This window comes from Chironomus tepperi, unplaced genomic scaffold (assembly GCF_022539635.2).
Source record: "Chironomus tepperi strain 1889 unplaced genomic scaffold, CSIRO-AGI_Ctep_v1 contig_376, whole genome shotgun sequence".
Taxonomy (NCBI): Eukaryota; Metazoa; Arthropoda; class Insecta; order Diptera; family Chironomidae; genus Chironomus; species Chironomus tepperi.
In genome coordinates this window covers 653,581-669,043 of record NW_027226498.1, presented here as the reverse complement: position 1 = coordinate 669,043, position 15,463 = coordinate 653,581, and the positions used below count along the sequence as shown (strand labels likewise).

General features: G+C 30.2%; 7 protein-coding genes across 7 annotated transcripts; 4 read left to right on the top strand and 3 right to left on the bottom strand.

The window, feature by feature from the left end:
* Positions 1-111: 111 nt before the first annotated feature.
* On the bottom strand, positions 112-1,860 carry Art1 (arginine methyltransferase 1). Its single transcript, XM_070647371.1, has 4 exons — positions 1,706-1,860; positions 817-1,416; positions 360-749; positions 112-291 (listed from the first exon to the last, which is right to left on the bottom strand). Exons 1-4 carry the CDS (start codon positions 1,706-1,708, stop codon positions 202-204), a joined length of 1,083 nt encoding a protein of 360 aa, XP_070503472.1. The 5' UTR covers positions 1,709-1,860; the 3' UTR covers positions 112-201.
* A 522-nt stretch (positions 1,861-2,382) lies between these two features.
* Positions 2,383-4,060, bottom strand: LOC139096019 (26S proteasome non-ATPase regulatory subunit 5). Its single transcript, XM_070647627.1, has 2 exons — positions 3,846-4,060; positions 2,383-3,782 (listed from the first exon to the last, which is right to left on the bottom strand). The coding sequence occupies exons 1-2, from the start codon at positions 4,010-4,012 to the stop codon at positions 2,480-2,482; spliced, it is 1,470 nt and encodes a 489-aa protein (XP_070503728.1). The 5' UTR covers positions 4,013-4,060; the 3' UTR covers positions 2,383-2,479.
* Positions 4,061-4,276: 216 nt separating this feature from the next.
* mRpL20 (mitochondrial ribosomal protein L20) lies at positions 4,277-4,945 on the top strand. The gene is made up of 3 exons (XM_070647629.1): positions 4,277-4,441; positions 4,510-4,620; positions 4,679-4,945. The coding sequence occupies exons 1-3, from the start codon at positions 4,355-4,357 to the stop codon at positions 4,886-4,888; spliced, it is 408 nt and encodes a 135-aa protein (XP_070503730.1). The 5' UTR covers positions 4,277-4,354; the 3' UTR covers positions 4,889-4,945.
* A 55-nt stretch (positions 4,946-5,000) lies between these two features.
* mRpL37 (mitochondrial ribosomal protein L37) lies at positions 5,001-6,750 on the top strand. Its single transcript, XM_070647628.1, has 5 exons — positions 5,001-5,236; positions 5,297-5,626; positions 5,689-5,975; positions 6,035-6,204; positions 6,258-6,750. The coding sequence occupies exons 1-5, from the start codon at positions 5,064-5,066 to the stop codon at positions 6,504-6,506; spliced, it is 1,209 nt and encodes a 402-aa protein (XP_070503729.1). The 5' UTR covers positions 5,001-5,063; the 3' UTR covers positions 6,507-6,750.
* A 1,145-nt stretch (positions 6,751-7,895) lies between these two features.
* Positions 7,896-9,571, top strand: LOC139095742 (uncharacterized). Its single transcript, XM_070647208.1, has 4 exons — positions 7,896-8,179; positions 8,267-8,586; positions 8,655-9,380; positions 9,450-9,571. The coding sequence occupies exons 1-4, from the start codon at positions 7,983-7,985 to the stop codon at positions 9,569-9,571; spliced, it is 1,365 nt and encodes a 454-aa protein (XP_070503309.1). The 5' UTR covers positions 7,896-7,982.
* A 130-nt stretch (positions 9,572-9,701) lies between these two features.
* On the bottom strand, positions 9,702-15,221 carry Coq6 (ubiquinone biosynthesis protein COQ6, mitochondrial). Its single transcript, XM_070647782.1, has 4 exons — positions 15,065-15,221; positions 14,820-15,010; positions 14,513-14,752; positions 9,702-10,528 (listed from the first exon to the last, which is right to left on the bottom strand). Exons 1-4 carry the CDS (start codon positions 15,219-15,221, stop codon positions 9,737-9,739), a joined length of 1,380 nt encoding a protein of 459 aa, XP_070503883.1. The 3' UTR covers positions 9,702-9,736.
* On the top strand, positions 10,826-14,502 carry pyx (transient receptor potential channel pyrexia). Its single transcript, XM_070647781.1, has 7 exons — positions 10,826-10,861; positions 11,416-11,476; positions 11,538-13,223; positions 13,283-13,439; positions 13,497-13,608; positions 13,669-14,065; positions 14,120-14,502. The coding sequence occupies exons 2-7, from the start codon at positions 11,447-11,449 to the stop codon at positions 14,489-14,491; spliced, it is 2,754 nt and encodes a 917-aa protein (XP_070503882.1). The 5' UTR covers positions 10,826-10,861; positions 11,416-11,446; the 3' UTR covers positions 14,492-14,502.
* Positions 15,222-15,463: the final 242 nt, after the last annotated feature.

Here is a 15,463-nt window from a genome sequence, read left to right as displayed (position 1 = left end):
GTTGAGAGAATTCAAATTGCGCTTATTTGTCGTTTTGGCCAAATTCAAATTTTTGTTTACTGGAAGGAACCGTTAAAAACAATACAATATATAGGAAATAAAATAAAATAGTTTTTAAGTGTTGAAACTGTTGGATTTTATTGAGAATCTGATATTTTAAATGTACTGAAACAAAAAAATATATATAGGTATTTTAAGGAATTAGCGCATACGGTAAGTATTTTCTTCCGACATTTGCGACAATTCACCATTGAAAATGATCTTTATGCGGAAGTCCAAATCACGATTGTTCTGTAAAGTTAAATTAAAATATTCTAAAGTTAGCATATATAGTTAATTTCAATGTATTGTTAAATTACCTTTTCATTTGGTTGCATGGAAAAAGTTCCGTAAATTTCTTCTCCTTTTTTAGCAGTAATATAGTCATCTAAATAAAATACTGTTTGTTTCCAATGTGTATAAGCAGCTTCCGGAGATGTCGAAAATCCAATTCGTTTATGGCATTTTGTAAATTCAACATTAAAGTATGTGACTAAAGCCTGAATAAAATCGTTACGCTTTATAGCAAGATGGAAATCGCTTGAAAATGTTAGATCTTCCTTTTGTACAGTGTATAAATCAATTTCCTTGATCAAATAGGAATTGGTAACAACTTGCTTCTGATCAACAACATCGACCAAAGGTTCGCTGATTGCAACTTTTCGAATGTGTGACATGTTGAAGCCATAAACATCATCCCACCAATTGATCTGTTAGAACAAAAAAAGTTAACAATAATTAGATATTGAATAATGGAATACTTATCAAGAATTTTACCTTTTCATCCTTGTACTGACGGTCTTCAATTGAGGTCACATAGAGAGTACAACGATCAGGGAACATCATTCCGTTGACTTTATCTAACCACTTATCTCGAGCGTACAAAACTGTGTCGAGCATAGATTCATAAAAGAGACAATATCCCATCCACTCTGAAATGATAATGTCAACTTTTTCGATATTGTCTGGAAGCACAACTTCCTCGACCTTTCCTTTGACAACAGAAATTATATGATCAAGTTTATTCTCCTCAATGATCTTTACAGCATAATCGGCGATATTTGAGCACTCGATGGCTATAACTCGTGAAGCTCCTGCCTTAGCAGCAAACATTGATAAAATTCCAGTTCCGCAACCAACATCAATGACTGTTTTACCTTTGAATAGGTGCTTATTGTGATACATAGCATTTCTATAACTAAGTGTTCGGACCTCGTCCTTTAACATCTCTTCGTGAATGCCAAAATGTGCATAAGAATCAAAATAATAATCACGAGAAGTCATTTCTTCTGGCTTAACCACTGCCTTGTCCTTCAAATGATTTCCATTTTCTGTCGTCACTACTTCCATTAACTCTGTCGTTTGCATTGTTTCGGTCTAAAAAAATCAAACACACATGTTAATCATACAAGGCATTAATCAAATGGACAAATTAAAGCATAAAATGCTTAAAAATCTTTTAACCTCAAATAAAATATAGAATTAATGGAAAAAAAATTTACTTCAACTAATAGAACATTTGATATAATTAATCAACATAATTTTATCCTTATAACAATCACTTAATATTATTTGAAAGGATGTAATTGATATTGAAAATACCGGCAAGCATTTTATCAGCATTTATTTTTTTAAAAAAATTCTTAACACATTTATTTTCGCTTACCATTGTTTTTCTGCTTGATTGTTTGGTTTAATTATGATTGTATCTTATGTACTATCTCAAGAAAACTTCCTTAATGCTTTATTAAATTCTTAAATCAAGAAAACTCAATAAATAGTGAATTACAAGTTTCTTTATTCACAAATGTTTACAGGGGGTCTTTGACTTGAATAGATTCGATTTTAACGGAAAAACATACCCTGAATTTACGTTATAAGCCAGTGGCTTATGGAAAGAAAAAAGTTTTCAAAATCGTGAAAAAAGGCTTAATAACGAGTAATGGCTTAGTAAAAAATGTAAACAAATGAAGCAAAAACGAAAATTTTCATAGAAATCTTAAAAATTATTAACTTTTTCTAGTCCTTACTAATTGTTTATATCCGAATATGTCATTTAAAATCGGAAAATTTATTTTATCTAGTTTAATTAATGACTTTTTGGTAGTGGCTTATTAACGGATACAAAATTTTTCCACAGTCAAATTTCTTTACTAAGCCAGTGGCTTAGTAACGGGTAGTGGCTTATAACGTAAATTCAGGGTATTTAGTATACTGGAAAATAACAGAAAAAATTCCCGCTTAAAAATTCATGTATCAAGTACCGACTTTGAAATTTTAGTTACTGGTTTTTTACTAGCATTTTGAAAAAATCGTAAAAACTAAAGAAAATTTATTCAAATAATTTAATTTTATACCAATTTAGCATATTTATTTCAATTAAGGATCTCCATACATTTATTTTTTGAACGAAAAATAGTCGTTAATTTGCCGCCAAAATCTATGAAGATTCTAAACACACTTCACTCATTGGCTCAACATAATTAATTCCTTCCCTTAAATATTTACAAAACTTAGCAATTGAGGTTGCATCAAATACTGAGGATCTCGCAAGAAGTTCAATCACTTCAAACTTCTTTTGCTTCAATTCAAAACATGATCCATTTTTTCGGTCAAGTAAGAATTCAACAAATCCCCCAGTTTTGGCGATTCCTTCCTGTCCAAAAGAATAAACAGCAAGAGATTTAACAAGTTGAAACGCCGCTGTAGACAAATCATCAAAAGGTGTTTTACAGATGTTCAAAAGGGAAGAAAAGTCTTTAGAGTTTCCAAAAATTCCAATACACCATTTTTCACAGATGCTACTTATTTGATTATTGATCATTTCCTCTTCCTCGTCAAGTGCAAAAGCATTATTCAAGCAAGCAAGAGCTCTCAATTTAACATCATTAGGATAATTTGGAAATTTTTGATAAATATGAGCCAAAGCTTGAACAAACTTGTTACCAAAATCCTTGTCCATCAATTTCTTACAATCATCAGATTTACTTAAATATCCCAATGTGTCTAGTGCTGAATAAATCAATGAAAGATGATTTTCTAATATACAATGAAACAGTAAATCAAAGAGAGTTGAATATCTTTGAAATATTTTTTGAGGATATAAAGCAGCAACTCCACCAAAAAATTTCATCAAACCTGGCAAAAGTAGTGTACTTAATGGATCTTCGTTGATGCTTTCAATTTTTCTTGCCAAATTTTGCATGACATTTTTGTTTTCAAGATAAGCGAATCCATAATCCCGCAAACATAAATTTTGTAATATTTCTAACAAATTCAATTGAAGAAGAACATCCGATCCTGATGTCAATTCAGTAAGACATTTTTCAATTATGAATTGTATCTTTTCAAAACTTTTAAAATTTTTAATTCCAATTCCCACACAAACTTCATACATGCGACATTTTACTTCTGTTTTTGATGTATCCATAGACAGTTGATGTATAACATCGCCATCATTAAGTAAATCTTCTCGTAGAAATTCTATTAAAAGGTTTATTGTCGCGGGACCAACATTAACATTCTCGGAATTCAGGCATTTGATTAGAAGCAGAATTGTGCTTTTTGGAACAAACGCTGATACTGCTTGATAATCATGCTGGAGTTTCCGAATCACTATTTCCTTTATTGGAGGTGACGATTTTAATAAAAGCTCAATAGTTCCAAAAGAGTCACTGTCAGTTATTTTGAAATGTGATAAGCTAATGTCCAAAATATCTTGACAAATAAGAACCACATTATCTCTGCAACAAAAATAAGTAATTTTCTATAATTTTTAATTTGATGAATCAGCATAAATCGCTTACAACTGTATCCAGTTTTCAATTGAATTAATGAAATTTGCATTTAAAATGCTTTTTGAGACGTCTGGATTTTGAATTAAGGACTTTTTTAATTCACTTAATAATTCTTCAACTTCTTCTTCATTGGATTCCAAAGACAAATTGTTAATTCTATTAATTATCTCCTGCATTTTAAATTTTATTATTGATGCTAAAAAAATTACAAAAGTCGTGTTCTATTGAGTGACTTAAGCGCATTTTAGTGGTATAAAAAAGTAAAGTAATATGTTTTTAAATTTACTTTTTTACATTCTTGGACATGGTTTATATGTTTGTCTGGTTTACACTTTAGCCACACAATTTCCAGCGTAAGACTTTTGGCTAAATACAAGTAGGTTTACAAAATGCGGCAAAATTTAATGTTTTGTTTAGATTTTTGCATTGGAAATTGACTGGAAGTGTTTTACTAGAATGTTTACAATATTGAATGTAAAATAAGGCTGCGAACTAAAAAATTTAAATAGTGTATTAATATGGTTTTTCTGACTGCATTACGACTAACAAGAGCCCGTGGACCTGATGAATGGTGGAGGAAGCGTAAAGTCTTTAAATTAGCTGCTGTATGTTTCAAATCATGCTCAGGTTTATTATAATAATAGTAAAATTTAAAATATGCACATTATTTTAGTTTTTCTACGGAAGAAGGAGAAACTGTTATAGTCTAGCTATTCGTTCTTTGCACAGAGCATTAGTTTATGCTACTAAATCAAGAGCTCTCAAAAAAATGGACCTAATTGAAGTAAGTTAAAAAATATAACAATTTAAGACTGTCACAATGTATTTATTTATATTTGCAGTTATGGAAGCAAAGAATATCTGGAGGTCTCGAAAGTCATGGCTTAGAATACTGGCAATTTATGGATGGTTTACATAAAAGCAACATCCAGCTGAATCGAAAAGTTTTAGCTGATTTAGCTGCTTTTGAGCCTGCGACGTTTGAGTCGCTCTCAAAAATTGCATTAGATGTTAAGGAAGCTGAGAATAATGAAAACAGCGACAAGAATTAGTATGTCATTTATTAGAAAATAGGAAATAAATTTATTTCAATTATTATTATAGTACAACAGATTTTTTCATTCCAATTTTTAACCTTATATATTCCACGATTAATTGGAAAGTCGACTGGAAGTATTATTTTTTTATTTGTCTCTTAGGTTACAAAATCAAGAGAAAAATAAAAAAATGAAATTAACAAATGTATTATTAAAACAACATAATGGCTGGCTCGCAAAGCTTAAGTGGAAATTTCAAGGAAGACGTAATGTCTATGACACTGGTGCAGTAACGTCTCTTCAGAATCGAGGAATAGCTGTAATTGATGCAATTGATTATGTTAAAAAAAATAATCGAAATTTGTAAGTTATTAAATAATTTTAGTTTTAACTAAATCATTTACAGCAACAATTCCATTCTAGTGTTCCTCAAGTACAGGAAAATGTATCGGAAAACAATCAGTTTCCATCATCTTATATTTTTTCGGACTCCAATGTTCTGGTCTATGGAACAATGCAAGCACAGGTTCTTACCAAATCAATCATGTTAAATGAACTTCCAGAGAATATTGAGAGAAAGTTTGAGATGCTGAAATTGCCTACTGACATAGAGAGATCAATGCACCAATCTGTGCTTGTTTCACATTTACTAGATGCAGAACAGAAGAAATCTCCTATTCGAGTACCATTAAGACCGGACAAACCAAAACACATAATTCGTAAGGAATACAGTATCACAGATATTCGAAAAAAGTAATATGAATAAGAAAATTTTAAAAACAATTAATATTTAGATATGTATAATCATTTTACAGCTCACTAATGGCTACACGACTAATAAATCACTGTGAGAGATTCTTTGGTCATACTGAATCGCTAAAGAAGAGAGTTATTAACGATGTTAGGTTTATGGTTCCGATTGTTAAAAATGGAGATGATATCCAGTACAATTTGAAAGCTGAAACATTTATAGCAACAAAAAAGCCAATAGAGCCATTTAAAATTTCTGGTAATAGCAACATTTCAGTTCCAGATATATCACCATTAAGTCAGTCTATTTCAATTCCCTTTGAGGTAAATGTCGAAAGAAAGTGCTCATACCGTAAGTTTATATTTATTTAAAACATACTGCAAACATATTGATTAAAATTATATTTACAGCTATAAAATTGGGAAGTCCATTTTCACATCCTCATACAGTGCTTTTACATTATTCAAATTTGGATGTAAAAAATTTGTTTGAAGAACCTGTAACAAATGATCAATTAGAAAGTAGAGCTATTATTAAAGGGTTTACTGTCGCAGCAAGTAGAGCCAAAACTATCTATGGGGTAAGAAAAATTTGATGTTTCATTGCAAAATAATAATCAAAATTTCTCGATAGGATAACGTAAAAACATTACAAGAACCTATTACCGTTCAGGTTGTACAACTTGACGGAAAGCGTGTTCAGTTCGGAATTTTTCAATTAAACACACTCGATTTAGATGACACAAATGGTCCAACAAACTATTGGTTTAGAAAACCCGAAATGCTTCTGTATGACGAGTGCATTTATAAAGAAGGAAGACCGCTATTAACAAATTACAATTTTGATGTATTTAAGTTGATGAGCATATTTTATAGCAACTAATTTGTGTATTAGAATAAAAAAATGTGAATATTGATTTATGATTTAATCTAATTAGAAAAAAAAGCTGTTGCAAACTATTAGTGGCGAATCATAATATTTTTTCAAGTTCATATTGTAACTAAGCAACAGAAACTTGTTAGGACGTGTACTTTACATTTTACCTTGATACGAATAAGTGAAAATAAACAAATAAAACATCGTCAGATATCCTTATCGATTGATAGATTTAAAATAATGACAAAAATGTTTCTTTACTGTTAAAGGATAAAACTTATTTTTCAAGCTCAATCAAGTAACTCACAATAATCTTAATATTGATTTTATTTGCTTTTTTACCTCGTTTTTTTAAAATTAAATTGAAAGTAATAATGTGCAGGAAGTAATATCGTAAACGGCAGTTGAAAAATTATAAATCAAAAGTGATTCCATATTGATATTCAGTTCCATTGATTTTTAAGAAATTTTTTAAAAAACAAATTCTTCGCGATGGCACGTACACTTTCATTATTTTGACCTATTTATAAATCACCAAAAAATAGAGAGAACTTTTTATTCTTTTTTGCATAACAATAGTTTTTGTTGATTAGTCAAGACGTTTCTCGAAAATGCAAGGATTATTAGCTAGGCTTAATGCCCAAAAAAACCAGGGATCGTTGTCAAAAGGTGCATCTCGTTCAACATCTATTGCGTCTTCCGTAGATGATTTGAATGATGAAGATCAGCAAAGCAACTCGGACGAAAGTCAAAATCAGCAAGCATCAAACTTTAGGAAGTAAGTGAGAAAAGTATTTTAAAACTGCACGAAGCTAATGAATTTCTATGACTGAAAAGGAATGTGTGTGAATAATAACTTAAAGCTCAGTTAATATATGTTAAAATATGAAGTATATGAAAAACGTGTGGAGACATGAAATTGATTTTTATTTGAAATATGAGCATGGTTGGAATTAGGATTGCAAAAACAAATTTTTGAAATATGCAGCTAAGTGAAAATTTTTAGAATTTTCTCAATTATTCTTATAGATACTAAAAACCATACAATGAGTTAAAAAAGCAGTTCACTTTAAATTATAACTTTTGTCCTGATTCAAATCTTTTTCCAAAAATTCAACTTGTATTTCTCGATTTTTACCTGTACAGTTTGCGTGTTTGTCTTTTTTACAGCTCGCATATTTTATTGAAATAAATTTCCATTTTTCCTTTTAATGCTATGCTCATTCTTGATTTTTCATGAGCTTTTTACTATTGATTGACTATTACAGAAAGAGAAAACTATATTTCAAAAAAAAAAAAAAAAAAAAAACAAAGTAATAATCTGCAATTTAAATTTGCTACTTAATCTGGTACCATCAGTAAAAGTGTACTCACTTAAAAAAGTTAGTCATTCATTGTAAGATTGAAACGACTGCTATTCACATAAAAAGCTATCTGTCTTTAAAATATTCGATAGTTCAGTCGTAATAGAAAATTTCATAAATGACAACTTCTTGGAAAGAGGTTTACAGTAAGCTAAGAACGAGTGGAATGATGCATGGTGGTAGAAGTGATGAAACAACATCAAATTCTGATGCAGATACTATTACAAGTTCTGGAACTCCAAAATTTTACCACCGATCTAGTTTAGCTGATCAGGAATGGCAAATGAACTACATTATTAATCGACGCGATGGACTGTATATAATTAATTTTTTTGAGCATTTTATCAAAAACCTTAATTAATGTTCCAAGTTATATTTTAAAACTAATTTTTTATTTTATAGACCTAAGGTTAAAAGGGATAAAGAAAAGGATAAGGACAAAGATAAAGACAAAGACAAAAAACCTGCTAGGACTACAGGTGCGAAATCTCGAATTGACACTAACATGGTAAAATTAAAATTACTGGATGCAACAAGAAAAGCTGTTCTTGAAAAGACAAATAAAAAGGTAGTTACTTCTACTGGAATGCAAACAGATACAATAAAAACCAAATTGTGCAAGGATAAATTAATCGATAATCAAAATGATCTTATTAATCCAAAAGATGAACAAACAGAAACAGATCTTGATTTGATAGCATTGAAATCAAAAGATGGCACAGGTTCGTGATGTAATTTTATTATAAGGATTAAATTGATTTCTAATAAACAATATAATGTTCATGTGCAGTTATTGTAACAGCTAGTGTTGCTGTCAATACAGAAAAGTTAGTATCGCATACAGTATCGACTCAAACGGTTATGCCTCGTTCAAATGTTTCATTTAAAAAGTTTACCGATTCTCGACATAAAATTCAATATAAAGAGGAAGATTCTGAAATAGAGGACGATGAAGAGGCTGAAATGTGTCTAGAGAAAATTGAGCGTCGATTAAAGGCAAAGAAAAAATTAGCACGACAAAAATCCACTCAAAAGTCAAATATTGAAATTGTAATTGAAGACGATTCATCTGATATTATTGCTATAGAAACGATTCCTGCTGAATTGCCTATCAACAATAAAACATCCGATTCAGAATATGAGGATAGTATTCAAGGAGATTATGATGATGCAATCAGTAAAAGCAATTCGAAATCCAAGAAAAGAAAAGATGCTACTTTTAACTCTTGGAATGATTTGGATTTTGAAGAACAGAAAGTAGAATTACCACGGAACTGTTTTGTTGAAAGCGGTCCAACACCTTGGTCAAATTTTGAGTCCCTTGTTTTAGGACAACGATTTCTTAATGCACGACTATCTCCCGTTCCTGAAAGAATTTCACGTCCAAAAGTTACATGGAGTGATTCACAAGTAAAAATTGTAAATGATTTAATGAGCGAAGCGACTGCATTAATGGACATGTTTGATCAAGTTGCAATGCTTTTAGGGCCAGATATTAAGCTTCACAAAATTTCAGGTATCCTTATAATCGTTTACTTATAACGTAATATTAAAAAATTAACAATTTCTTCATTTTTTTGTAAAGATGTCGAAGAATTTGAATTACCACCAAGTAAATATAACGATGAGTTGACTAAGTCATGTGAAAAGCTTGAAGCTTCTTTAAAGCGCTTGCAAAACCCTCAGAATCAACCTAAAAACGCTTAAAAATAGCAAAAATACCATTTGCATCTAGATTTTAAAACAATCTAATTTGAAAATAAACATTTAGCTTTGGAAAATATTAGAATCTGAAATAAAATACTATAAGAAGTGCAATAAAAATTTAAAAAAGGAATTATTTGTAATTATCAAAAAATTTTAAAACTCAATTTATGCCATCGCTTTTTCCATAAAGAACTTTTTGATTGGTGGAACAGAGTTGGTAAATTTCACGCCAAGACTTCTTGCCAAAACTAAAGGTGCAAAATCATTACAATAGATTCTTTGCAGAGCATGTACACCTAGCATGATTGGAAGATTTGCCCTTAATCTAGCTTGCTCGTATTTTAAAAGATATTGGATATCATTTAGATTACTGCCGTTGTATGTTGCTTCTGCTAATACTTCTGTAAGTTTCAGAACATCACCATATCCTAAATTAACTCCTTGACCTGCCATTGGGTGAACTCTATGTGCAGCATCTCCAATTACTACAGCTCCTTTACAAGCGTAAGATGATGCATGCCCAAAACCTAAAGGAAATTGTGCACGTGATCCGTTTTGAACATTTATCACTTTTGGTGGTGTAGGAAGCATTTGATTTGATTTAAAGGGTGAGACAGTATCAACAAATTTCATGACGTTATTAACGAGAGAATTATTGCGATAATCTTTTGAAAACGCTTCATTAAGTGAATCAACAAATTCACTTGGGCTCATTTTCAAAAGTTCTCTAGCGTTTTCATATGTTGTTGTCCAAACAAGTGAACTTAAATTATCTGTTAATGGCAATAATGCGATTGGACCTGTAGAAAGAAATTTCTGCCACGCAACTGTGTTTCCTGGACATTCGCTTGTATCAAGTTCTAATGTTGCAACTACACCCATTTGTTTATACATAACTGTATAGTTATCCACATCCATTGCCTTACGAATCGTAGAATTGAATCCATCCGCACCGACCTGTGAAAGAAAAATGCAAAAATTAAAATAAAAATAATTTGTAAAATTTTATATTCTAGAGATCTCTGTAGAGTCCGAAATTTAGCTATTAATGCAATAAGTATTAATTTTTCAAATGTATGCTAATTATTAAGATTATCAAGAACTGAGGCACGTAGAAATTTTCATCTCTTTTGGAAAATTATCAGTTTAGCTTCTTTTTCTTTTTTAAAAATTAAATGAGCGAACATGCATGGAAAATGATTGGAAAAAAGAGATTTTCATACGTTGCTTAGTAGAAATTCAGCTTTTGATCAGGTAATATCTGAAACTTGAATAAGAGCATTTTTAAAGGTAATTCTTCTTGTGAAAATATTATTTCATAAATATTCGTTTAAATTCAAGTTGCTGTACATCAAAATATAGACAAACATAGTTTTTGAAGGAAAAAAATCAATTTTAAAATAAGTTTAAAAAAATTGGGACTTGAAGCTAAATTCAGCTAAATAACTTGATTCTGTTATAACGAAAAATTTTAAATAATTTAATCATTCTTGTAACAATATAAAATCTCAGGACTTCTTGCTCGACCAGTATTAAGAAATTATTAGTAAAGTGCTTCAAAATAATAATTAAAAATTAAAAAGAATTTCAGTAATGCACTTTTCAACTTAAAATAGTCCAAATGGAAAAAAATTCCCAATGCTTCTCGTCATGTTTGTGTTCAATTAGCGGATAAACAAATAATAAATTAAATTACATCTCTTTATTCTTATTCAAAAATAATGCTCGAATACAGACATACAAAAAGATTTTTGTTTAAATAAGAAACTAAAAATAGTGAAACTTCTTAGAAGCTGATTAAATTAAATATATTATTTAAATGACGTCTCTCAATATTTATTTAGACGTTTCAACACTGAACATAACGATTTTACAATGATAGATTCCGTACGATTTTCAATTATTGTAAGTGTTTGTTTTATTTATTTTAAACACGAGGAGAAACTTACAAAAAATTTAATTATAGGAAAATGATTTGAACCGCGAAGAACATGAGAGAAGTTTTGACGATGATTTGAGAAGTATTTCAAGTGAGAGTAGTGGTGAAGGAATTGCAATTTCTTTTGCATCTAAAGAGCGGAATTACGATGAAAGTGAATTTTATGATACAGCTGAAATTGAGTCATGCCTTAAATCATTACAAAATGCAGCAGAAATTGAATTGGCAATAAAAGGAAATAATTTTAATTATGTATTTGGAAGCATTGCTGAATTAAATGTAGGATTAATGATTGCAGTTTGGTTAAGACATGTAGAGTTTGCAGCAGTTCTCTTAAGGCAAGGTGCTAATCCAAACACTGTCGATAAAATGGATCGATCACTATTGCATTATGCATGTATTAAAGGCAGTGGACCAATAACGAGACTTTTGCTTCATTTTAAAGCAACTCCAAATGTTTGGGATAAACATCATAACGTCACACCTCTGCATTATGCCGCAATTACAGGAAGTCCAGATTGTATTAATCTATTGATCAGAAGTGGGGCTCAAGTTAATGCAGGAATTGAAAATAAATCAGCGTTATTTTATGCTGTCCAAAAGAATCATATTAAATGTGTTAATATCTTATTACAATATGGAGCTAATCCAAATACTTCATTTATGAATAATGAATCACCATTACATATAGCAGCGGAGATGGGATACATTCAATGTCTTAAATCGTTACTGTCGCATGGAGCGAATGTTAACTCCATTGCAGGAAGTAAGCGCAACGCCCCACTTCATTTAGCTGCTGAAGATGATTTTGTTGAGGGAGTTAAACTTTTATTAGATCATGGAGCAAATATTAATATAAGGAACGCTGATCAACAAACTCCACTACACATTGCATGCCTTGCACAAAGTGTAGAAACAGTTGATATACTTATTCAACATAAAGCAGATATCAATTTGACATATCGTGATGGACGAACAGCTTTGCATGCATCAATTATTAAGGATACAAGTTCTTGGGATTGTACCAAAATGCTCCTGGACTGTAAAATAGATGTGAATAAAGCAGATAACTTCGGATACACCCCTTTACATCTTGCTGCTCTTAATGAGTTTGGTGGATGTGTTTTAATGTTGATTGAATATGGCGCAGATATCACTTCCAGAACTAATGGTGGAATTACTGCTCTATCATTCATCGTTCGAAGGACTCCAGAAGTTATTCCTAAATATTTTTCTAAACTCGACTCTTCGATAAAAGTAAATGAAAGTGAAATTGGTGATGTTGATTGTGAAATAAAACTAGACTTTCGATGTCTTGTGCCAAGTTATGAGAAAGGAGAAACAGAACTACTAATCAATTTTATAGAAGTTGGACAAAAGAGAATTTTAAAACATCCATTATGTGAAACATTTCTTTTTTTGAAATGGAGACGAATTAGAAAATATTTTCTATTCAGTCTATTTTATCATTCGACGTATGTCCTATTATTTACAATATATGCTATGGGAGTTTTCGTAAATCATTGCCCAATCAACTGTGAAAGTGATGTGTATTTAAATAATTTTGCCATAGTTGGATATGTAACGCTATTTTTAAATCTTACTATTCTCGCAAAAGAAATTTTCCAACTTTTTCATGGATTTTCAGCATACTTTCGAAGCTGGGAAAACTGGTTGCAATGGAGCATCATTTTGGGTGTATTTTTATGTGCTGTACGTTGTTATAATTGATATAATCTGATATAAATGCTTTCTAACTTTAATTTGTTTAGTGTCCACACATGCACTCAAACCATAGAGAAGAAAATACTATTGATCATTGGGAATATCATGTAGCCGGAATCGTAATATTTCTTGTATGGCTTGAACTTATGATGTTGGTCGGAAGATTTCCTATTTTTGGGCTTTACATACAAATGTTTACCAAAGGTAATACCTAAATGATTAATTCAAGATTTTGATTTTAACGATATTGTTTAATTTTAGTTGCTGCAAACTTTTTTAAATTTCTTATGGCATATAGCTGTCTTATTATTGCATTTGCCTTGAGTTTCTGTATCCTTTTTCCAAACTTTAATGCATTTGATAATGTACCACAGTAAGTATACATTTGAGGAAAACAATTATTATTTAATAATTTTCTATAAATTTTTTTAAGATCAATTTTAAAAACGTTTGTCATGATGATTGGTGAACTTGAATTTGAGGACATATTTCATCCAGAATTAAATGAAGAAAACAATAATATTATTTTACATCCTGTAACGGCTCATTTAGTGTTTTTTGCATTTTTAATGCTTGTAACTGTAATTTTAATGAACCTACTTGTGGGTTTAGCTGTAAGTGATATTCAAGGATTACAAGCGTCGGCTGGTTTAAACAGATTAAGTAGACAGGCTGAATTAGTATCAAGATTAGAAGGCCTACTGTTTTCAAAAATTTTATCTAAATTTCCTTCAAAATTATTAAATTTTTTAAGACGCGAAGCTTTGTTAAGAACATCAAGATATAACTTACAACTAAATATTAGACCAAATGATCCACGAGAAAAAACAGTAAGACTCTCAATTTTTTTGAAACTTTCATAATATTAATGGACATCTTTTTAGATACCGAAAGACATTATGGCTTCAATATATCGCTTAGTGGCAGAAAGAAGAGATCGAAATCAAAGTCTAAAGAGGAAGAGAAACATGAAAAATTTAAATATTTTTAAAGATTCTATTGAAGAAATTCAATTAAGGCGACCAGAAATTAATAGGGCCCAAAGCTTTCGAAAAAGGACTGTTTCAGACCAGTTAAGAATGCCGAAAAGTGAGAAACCTCAAACGCAACATGAAGTAGGAAGCTCAGGAATTCTAAAGAAAACCAACGATATATTTATCGTTAATGTAAAAAATCAATTGAGCGATTTAAACTTAAAATTAGATAGTTTAAACAAGAAAATTGAAGAAATGTCAAAAGTCATTTTAACAAAATAAATATTATTATGTTTAGCTTACCAATAAATCACAAGTAAATTTCTCTCCAGATTTTAATGTCACTTCACTTTTTTCAGCTCCATCCTTTGGTAATAAACAATTATCGATTTTGGCCTCATTCATAATTTTCACATTAGGTAAATCATTGAGCTGTCGATACATTGCTTCTAACATTAAGTCGTTTTCGACAATGCATGCAACACTATCACTAAAATTTGGATGATTGAAATTGATAGATTCTCCCGATATAGCATCCCAAACCTTTCGAAAATAAAAATAATTTGTAATACTCAATAGACACATAAATATGAAATTCATCTGTTCATACCATCATTTCCAAAACAGGTTTTTGACGAATGGATTCAATAAAATCCCAGGTATTAATAGATTTTAAAAGCTGAACTGATTGTTTATTAATTGCTGACACTCTATTGCTATACGTGCTCCTTGATTGTGGTTTATACTCTGGAGCTCCTTCCAGCATAAGTATCTTTTTATTGCATAATGTTTCATTTTTAGCTACAATTTTAACAAAGTTGTTAATAAAGAAAGAAATCAAATATTTTTTCATACCTAATGAGACTAATAAAGATGTTCCAACAAGTCCTCCACCACCAATAATCACATCATAATATCCGGCATCTTTTGTAGTTAATGTACTCAATAATCTTTTCCCGTAAACATTATTATTTCTTAATTTCAATATTTTGAACATTCTCAATGTTGACATTTCTTTCGTTATGATTTCTAATTCATTCAAAAAAATTTAATTCCGTTATTTTTTTGAAAATAAAAGTGATAAAATTGCATAGACAAAGGAGTGAAATAGATAAATAGATAATTAATTTAACTAAAGCTTGGAGCAAGTTATAATCTCTTTTTTAAGGATTGTAAGTGTGACAAAAAAATATCATAAATATAAATCTTTCGTTAAAAAGCTTCGTCAAGCTGACTAAAAGCTTTATGATTTTT

Bases quoted from the DNA above. Each gene is read 5' to 3' on its own strand.
- Art1 (XM_070647371.1), bottom strand. The intron at 750-816 runs GTAAAATTCTTG...TTGTTCTAACAG, and splicing joins GTCAGTACAAGGATGAAAAG to ATCAATTGGTGGGATGATGT. The intron at 292-359 runs GTAATTTAACAA...TTAACTTTACAG, and splicing joins CCATGCAACCAAATGAAAAG to AACAATCGTGATTTGGACTT.
- LOC139095742 (XM_070647208.1), top strand. From the start codon at position 7,983: ATGACAACTTCTTGGAAAGAGGTTTACAGTAAGCTAAGAACGAGTGGA. The intron at 8,180-8,266 runs GTATATAATTAA...TTTATTTTATAG, and splicing joins ATTAATCGACGCGATGGACT to ACCTAAGGTTAAAAGGGATA. The intron at 8,587-8,654 runs GTTCGTGATGTA...GTTCATGTGCAG, and splicing joins GAAATCAAAAGATGGCACAG to TTATTGTAACAGCTAGTGTT.
- mRpL37 (XM_070647628.1), top strand. From the start codon at position 5,064: ATGAAATTAACAAATGTATTATTAAAACAACATAATGGCTGGCTCGCA. The intron at 5,237-5,296 runs GTAAGTTATTAA...ATTCCATTCTAG, and splicing joins AAAAAAAATAATCGAAATTT to TGTTCCTCAAGTACAGGAAA. The intron at 5,976-6,034 runs GTAAGTTTATAT...TTATATTTACAG, and splicing joins CGAAAGAAAGTGCTCATACC to CTATAAAATTGGGAAGTCCA.
- LOC139096019 (XM_070647627.1), bottom strand. From the start codon at position 4,012: ATGCAGGAGATAATTAATAGAATTAACAATTTGTCTTTGGAATCCAAT. The intron at 3,783-3,845 runs GTAAGCGATTTA...TTTTTGTTGCAG, and splicing joins ATTGAAAACTGGATACAGTT to AGATAATGTGGTTCTTATTT.
- Coq6 (XM_070647782.1), bottom strand. From the start codon at position 15,221: ATGTCAACATTGAGAATGTTCAAAATATTGAAATTAAGAAATAATAAT. The intron at 14,753-14,819 runs GTATGAACAGAT...TATTTTCGAAAG, and splicing joins AACCTGTTTTGGAAATGATG to GTTTGGGATGCTATATCGGG. The intron at 10,529-14,512 runs GTAAGCTAAACA...TTTCTTTCACAG, and splicing joins AATTTACTTGTGATTTATTG to GTCGGTGCGGATGGATTCAA.
- pyx (XM_070647781.1), top strand. From the start codon at position 11,447: ATGATAGATTCCGTACGATTTTCAATTATT. The intron at 13,224-13,282 runs GTACGTTGTTAT...TAATTTGTTTAG, and splicing joins TGGGTGTATTTTTATGTGCT to TGTCCACACATGCACTCAAA. The intron at 13,440-13,496 runs GTAATACCTAAA...GTTTAATTTTAG, and splicing joins CATACAAATGTTTACCAAAG to TTGCTGCAAACTTTTTTAAA.
- mRpL20 (XM_070647629.1), top strand. From the start codon at position 4,355: ATGGTTTTTCTGACTGCATTACGACTAACAAGAGCCCGTGGACCTGAT. The intron at 4,442-4,509 runs GTATGTTTCAAA...ACATTATTTTAG, and splicing joins AAGTCTTTAAATTAGCTGCT to TTTTTCTACGGAAGAAGGAG. The intron at 4,621-4,678 runs GTAAGTTAAAAA...TTATATTTGCAG, and splicing joins AAAAAATGGACCTAATTGAA to TTATGGAAGCAAAGAATATC.